The 7,093-nt window shown below is 41.9% G+C and overlaps 1 protein-coding gene across 1 annotated transcript in view; it reads left to right on the forward strand.

Moving 5' to 3' along the window:
- The window catches only part of LOC110319858 (calcium-binding mitochondrial carrier protein SCaMC-1), a 39,223-nt gene that overhangs the window by 22,962 nt on the left and 9,168 nt on the right, over positions 1-7,093 (forward strand). Inside the window, exons 4-6 of the mRNA XM_021195511.2 lie at positions 2,397-2,508; positions 4,547-4,705; positions 6,244-6,390. Coding sequence (XP_021051170.1) covers positions 2,397-2,508; positions 4,547-4,705; positions 6,244-6,390 — 418 coding nt within the window. The remainder of the gene's footprint in view (positions 1-2,396; positions 2,509-4,546; positions 4,706-6,243; positions 6,391-7,093) is intronic.

Here is a 7,093-nt window from a genome sequence, read left to right on the forward strand (position 1 = left end):
CTCCCAGTCTCCAGATTAGGTTCACTGGTGAGCCTTCCAATTCTGGATTGTAGTTCATTTCAAATATAGTCAAGTTGACAACCAGGAATAGCCACTACACTGGCTAAACACTCGGTGGGTGCCTCATTAGCATGGAGAACTTCAGGTTCTTACTACAGTGACTAATTGTCATGGTCCTCTCAGTGGGGTGCTGTGGTTACTTGCTCCTCATCAGCTAGGTTGGCAGGGAGCTGACCTCACATCGCTCCCGCCTGCGATATTCTTCCACAACTTCTTTATTCTCTTGTTGCTTGCTGAAGCGAAAGGACCCCAGCCCGAAAACCCTCTGGTTTATATAGCCCTAAGGGGAACGTGTCTGCCTGTGATTGGTGCTTACTTCCGAAACCTCATTAGCATCTCTCTTCCAGCTCATCACCGAGCATGGCGCATGCGTCTAGCGAGCTGTTTTTTTTTTTTTTTCTCCCTTCCCCCTTTTGGGTCGGGCACCATCTTGTAATGGCGGAATGCGGCAGGCTTGCCACACACATCTACTGTGCTCAATATGAGTCATGCCAGGGTTTAGGCTGGCTCAGCCTTACCAGTTCTTCTGTCTGGTAGCATGGTCCACTTGCCCCACAATGTAGGTGCCAGATTGAACCCAGATCCGCTGGAAGAGCAGCTAGTGCACTAATTCCTGGGCCTGTCTCCAGTCCCTGTTTCTTACATCCTTGGGATGAAGCTGACCCGATCACGGTGCATAATCTTTTCGACGTGTTATTGTCTAAAGTTTACGTGCAAATATTTTATTGAGAATTTTTGTGTCATAACGAAACAAAGAGTTAGTTCTTTGAAAAAGCAAAGATTGACAAACCCTTAGATTGATAGAGAATGGGTCCCCCCTGTCTTGTGTAAAGGGGGATGTCTTGTCTATGTCTTGCTGCATAACAAAACACCCAGGTGGGCACATGCTTCCCCATGACATGGGTCAGAGCAGAGACACAGGCAGATTTTGACTGGAAAACAGTAAAGTTGTGGGATGTTTCTCAGGTGGCATTTGTCTATTGGAGCATGCTCATGAAAGGGAAGTTGGGGTGAGATGCTAAATCATTGCACAAGAAACAGAAAATACTGATGAAATCAAAGCTGCTAATACTGCAACCCAGAATGCATTTTAAACACAAGCAGTGAGCAGGGGTCTCAGCAGATGCGGAGTGTTGACGCCTTTGCTTGGGGACAAGTGAAGGCGGAACCACAATTTCATGTATAAGCACTTCAAAACAGAAAACAATAGTGGGTATCTGAAAATTGCATTTTTGTACGCCACCTGCGTGTGTCACTGTCATGTAAATTATAGAGTAAACTGTGTGGAAACACCAGAACAGTTTTCCCCAGACACTTTAATTCAGCAAGGTCCCTGAGCACGTCCGGTATGATTTCACATTGTTTATAGGAAAATCTCATAGAATGGGCTTTCTGTCATGAAGCTTATTAAAACAACAACAACAACAACAACAACCACACCACCACCACCACAACACGCCAGAGTTTGTTACCACTTACACCTGTAAGATGACAGCATGATATGTTTAGAACTTAAAGTGAGGATTTCTCAAAACTCAAAACATCAGGCATTTAGAATTAGATTGTTTTTTTTTTTTAGAATCACTGCTAATTTTATTTCTATCTACCTGTCTGTCTATCTATCTATCTATCTTTTTTTTTTTAGACAGGCTTTCTCTGTACCCCTGGCTGTCCTGGAAGTCACCCTGTAGACCAGGCTAGTCTTGAACTTAGAGATCCACTTGCCTCTGCCTCCCAAGTGCTGGGATTAATGATAGGTGCCACCAAGCTCAGCATGCTAATTTTCTTTCATTGATAAAAGTTGGAGAAGAAAGTTGATAGTGTATTTTGAGTCTATTTCAAAATTATACCCCAACTGTTACAAGCATAGGGTATTAAGAAATAATCCTGAACTGGTGAAGAGGGGAAAAGGACACTGAGCTCATTCATTTGCACCTCTCAATATTTCATTGTCCAGTTTCTGTGTCTTACAGCCTAGTGACTTTGAGTTTGACAGAACGCTAAAGGCAATCTTCAGTGGGCTCTCTCTGTAGTGTTGGATCTAGTTTTCTCCAAATAGTGAAAATGACTGGAAAAGTCCATAATACATAGATTCTATTTTCAGCAGTGTATAACTGCAAGTAGTATATTTTTCTTGAAGATGGAATCCAGGGACTCATGCCCGCTAACCAAATGCCCTGTCACTGAACGTCTTAAACCTGCCAAGGGTTTTTTGAATTCAGTACGAGTGTTAAGTTGGAAAGCAGATGTTCCTTCTGTAAAGTAGGCAATAATGTTGACTCTGCGCATTTATCATTCATTTGTCTTGTTCTTTAATTCTCTGTTTAATCCTCCAGCATCGACTCTGATGGGACGATGACCGTGGACTGGAATGAGTGGAGAGATTACTTTTTATTTAACCCTGTGACAGACATTGAGGAGATTATCCGTTTCTGGAAGCACTCTACTGTAAGTCTGCTTTATGGATCTGTAGCTCCAAGCCACAGGTATAGTGCTGGTGCAAAAAAACACAACTCAAGGGAGACAAACAGAATTTATTCTGTTTTGAAATGAGGGACCCTAGCCTGGGAACATAGATTCAGATTACCCTAAATTCAGTGTCCCAACATGGAAATAGTTCCATGAGGTTTTGTTTTGTTTTGTTTTAAATAGTTACAGGGCAAGCAAAATCACAACTCAGGACACTTGTAAAATACATTGGTAGAAACATCAGATAATGGCTTACAGCAAAGGAGGGAAACTTCTACTATGGACCTCAGATGCTGTATGATGGTGCTCTTAGCCCTTGTGTTGGTGGAATCTAGGGGTCATTCATTTTTTCCAAAGGGGTTTACCTAATAGTCACAAGGATGTCAGGCTATACACAGAGGTGGGCAATAAATACATATTAAGGGGGTAAAGACAGTTAATAGGTTGGCTCTAGACTTGCAGCATTGCAATCTTTCCACATCACTGAAGTTCTGATCAAGCTGTTAGTCTCCACAGTCGCTTATCCTTAATGGAACTCTGGTTCACAGTAGTTACCACCCAAGAACATCAAAACACCCTGGGAAGGGTGGCCAAGTCTCCAGAGAGAGAGTCTCAAGATCTATTTGGATTCTACAGTTCTGTTTATTGTTAGGCGCAGATTTATAGAGTATCTTTAAAGCCCCCCAAGATGACATAAATACAGCTTTTCTCAAAACTTGGAGGAGGTTCCATCTTGATGAACAAGCTGTCTGGCTCTCATTAGCATTCGCTGCCATGGGGAAGTCTGGTTGTCAGACAACACACATTGCTGACATCATCCTTGTGCTTCCAGATAGCTAAAGATGCTATGGCCTCGGGTGCCTGAGCCTCAGCTTATTTAGGCTGCCTCGATGTATTGCTGTCGTGAGGTATTGCATTACTCACTGAATGCTAGGAAATAACTGACTCATATGGTTGGCACTTCCTGCCAGTTTATACTTCCCCAAATTTTTATTGTGATTCTTGCATTAACATTCTGCTAAAATATATTGGTATCAATTAAGTTTGTCATGCAGTCTGTTCCTTGAAGCCCCTGGGGACCTTTTGCAGGCTCTCCCACCCCTCAAACTGTGGATTTGTCTTCTATATTTGGAAAGAAGTATCTTTGACTCCCACTCAATATTCTGAGGGTTCACACTGTCACTAGTAACAATGTCTAAGTTTACACAGAACATCATAAAATCAATTATGACTATACATTTTACACTGTGAACTTTGTATTATATCTTTGGGGATAGTTGTTAACATTTGATGTTATAATCATAAATTCATTTTATTGAGAACAAATAAAAGAAGAGTTACCACCAGCTTGGTTTATTACCTTTCATTCTTGCCCATAAAGTTTATGCCAAGGTGCATGCATTTTATGCGTGCGGTGCTAGGGTCTGGAATGTGCTAGGAAAATGCTCTATGACCTAGTTATACCCACCAGAGCATTTAGGTAATTAAGTTGCACAAACAATTATCATAATGATAAAACTGTTCTCAAACTATATAGAAGATGAGTATAGGGCTAATGATGTACATGCTTTAATTTTTAAATTTACATATTTACATTTATATATGTAACTCATGCTATGGACTGTAATGGATCATACCTGCCATGTTAGTGTCTGAAGTACTGGCTAAGTAGCTGTCACAAACCGTGTGGTTTTCTAGCATTGTGAAAGAACTGACCAGGATTCACTAAATTCGGTAAACTTTACCCTTTCCATAAAAGTCACCCAACTTGGAAAAAGGAGAAAGCTGTGACCGTGGCCCAGGGGCTTTGTAACTGATGGTTCCCAGTCTTGTGTGATGACAACTCTGTGTTGCGTTCAGTGTGAGCAGACTCTTACTGATGTGGGCTCAGTGTGGTTCGCTGTCAATCCCAAGGGAGAGTCTTGCTCCTAACATTAACAGCTCTGACACAAAAAGAAAGTTCTGGGCTTATCTGTTTGTGACTGAAGAACCGTGGGATCTCTTTCCATTCCATCAGGGAATTGACATAGGGGATAGTTTAACTATTCCGGATGAATTCACAGAAGATGAGAAAAAATCAGGACAGTGGTGGAGGCAGCTCCTGGCAGGAGGTGTGGCGGGCGCCGTCTCTAGAACGAGCACCGCTCCTTTGGATCGCCTCAAGGTCATGATGCAGGTGAGCAGTGCGCCTTATATCTTAGAAAATGTTATTCTACCATTACCCCTCAGATTAGGCTCATGCATTTGGTGCTGTCCCACTAAACTGTAAATCGTTAGTACTTGTATGTAATGAAATATTAGTCTTTGGTATTCCTTGACTTTTAATGTTTAATTAAAAACCCTTCACTGCTATTATAGGGTTCTCGTTAAATTACTTATGTTTTCTTTGATCTTATGACTTGAGAAAGCAGAGGATTTTTCAAGTGTGGAATCTTTGTGACAAGAATGTAATTTCAAAAGCGAGTCTAGATCTAAGGTTAGCAGAAAAGACCTGGGTTTCTAGACAGACTTGGCTACTTATAGGCATTGGTCTGGCCTCGAGGAGAGAAGGGAAAAGAGAGGATATCCATTCGTGCACACGATGGGAACCCATTTAATATTCACAGCAGCCTGCGAAGCAGGTGGCTTGGCTTCATTTTACATATGAGGAAACTGATATAGTGTAAAATTAACATTTCCTTGATGAAAAAAGAGGAGATGAAGCATGATAGAACTTAACAGCCAGTGCCGCGGTTCCTAAACTGCATGTGACCCCTGAGATCTTGTGTTTCCTCCATTCCACAACGGGCAGAGAGTCTAACAAGGATGGCTCTAAAGTTTAGCTTATATCAGCACTGGCATATGTCCCAGAAGAACATAGTGGCTGTCTAAGGATGTTTTTATTTTATGTGTATGGGCATTCTGCCCAGATGTGTGTATGTGCACCCTATACATGCAATGCCCACGGAGCCTCTGACACTGGAGTTACAGATGTCGTGTGTGTGGTGGGAACCAAACCTGTGTCCCCAGGACCGTCCTACAGTTCCTTAAAATGTTTTTAAAGCTGTACCTGTCATAGCTACAGACAGCACTTCTTTTTATTTTTAAATTGTTTGAACAAAATATTTCTGACAGTATTTTAAGCTACCATTCGTTCATGATGTATCTAATTCCAAAATGTGTTTATAGATCTAGCTCTTTATAGAGAATGGGAGAGATTGGATAGAAGCTGTTTTCTTTAGGAAACTGACATTGAGATAGCACGAATTTTCCCTTGTCATATGTTATCCATGAAATTTATTATGTAAAACAAAATGGACCTGTTAGGATTGTAATTTCCACACACCCGCAGGCCTTTCCAAAGTCTCCTTTCAGGTTTAATACTTTACTAGATGGTCTTATAAAAATACAGACTCGTGGTCTTGGTTTATTACCAGGAAGAAACAAAGATTCAAATCAGCCAAGGATAGGATAGGAAGCGCAGGGGCAGAGTCCAGGAAAGTTCCAAGTGCAGGGCTGCTTTTGTCTATGTCCCGTGCAGCCTTAACACCTTTCTTCCCCGGAGTTGACATGTGGCAGGTATCTGGCAGGTATCGTATTGGGACACTGCAGCCCATTAGAGATGCTCGCTATAGGCTGCAGCATCCAATATCCGGTGTTTGCACTTGGCTCAGACCCACTTTAGGAATAGCATCAACAATGTGCGGACGTGTCGCGCTTTGCTTTTACCTTTAGGTTCATGGTTCCAAATCAATGAACATATTTGGAGGCTTTCGGCAGATGGTAAAGGAAGGAGGAATCCGTTCCCTTTGGAGAGGAAATGGCACCAATGTCATTAAAATAGCTCCCGAGACAGCTGTGAAGTTCTGGGCTTATGAACAGGTAATTGTTATCATCCGTGGAAATGACTAACAAAAGGAGCTTGCTAACTGACTCAGTAAATGCAGTGCCTTCATTCCTAATCCCTCACAAGGAAATTCCTTATGGGAACCTACAATTAGATAAACTCCGCAACTCCACACAGCTGAATTCTGGGATTTTGGATGCCATGATAGCATTTATAGAGGGAGGCAGTCAACGTAAGCCTGACTTTTCTGCTAGGACTGAAGGCAGAGGGTACATCTCGAGGCATCTCAGCCCACCGAAAATGAACTGATTCCTAGGATCTGATTTGTGTTTTAAAACCACAAAATACCACCGAAGGTGTGGTTTAAACAATAGAAATTTCTATCTCACAGTTCTCAAGCTTAAGGAGAGTCAGATCAAGGGGCCAGGCAGGGGAGACCCTCCTCCTGGCTTCTTGCTCTACAGTCATACGGCCTTGATGCATGATTTGGCAGAGTGTAAGTAGGGCGTACCTTCTGATAAGGATGCTAGCTCTATCCTGAGGCCCCAGCATCTCTTCTAAGCATAATTCTTTCCAAAGACTGCATCTCCTAATACCATAGCAATGGTGGTTAGGATTTAACGTAAGAATTTGGGAGGGGCACAATTACCTTAAAGTAGATATTAATATGCATCTTCAATCAACTTTCTTTCTTTCTTTCTTTCTTTCTTTCTTTCTTTCTTTCTTTCTTTCTTTCTT

Source organism: Mus pahari, chromosome 4 (genome assembly GCF_900095145.1).
Source record: "Mus pahari chromosome 4, PAHARI_EIJ_v1.1, whole genome shotgun sequence".
Taxonomy (NCBI): Eukaryota; Metazoa; Chordata; class Mammalia; order Rodentia; family Muridae; genus Mus; species Mus pahari.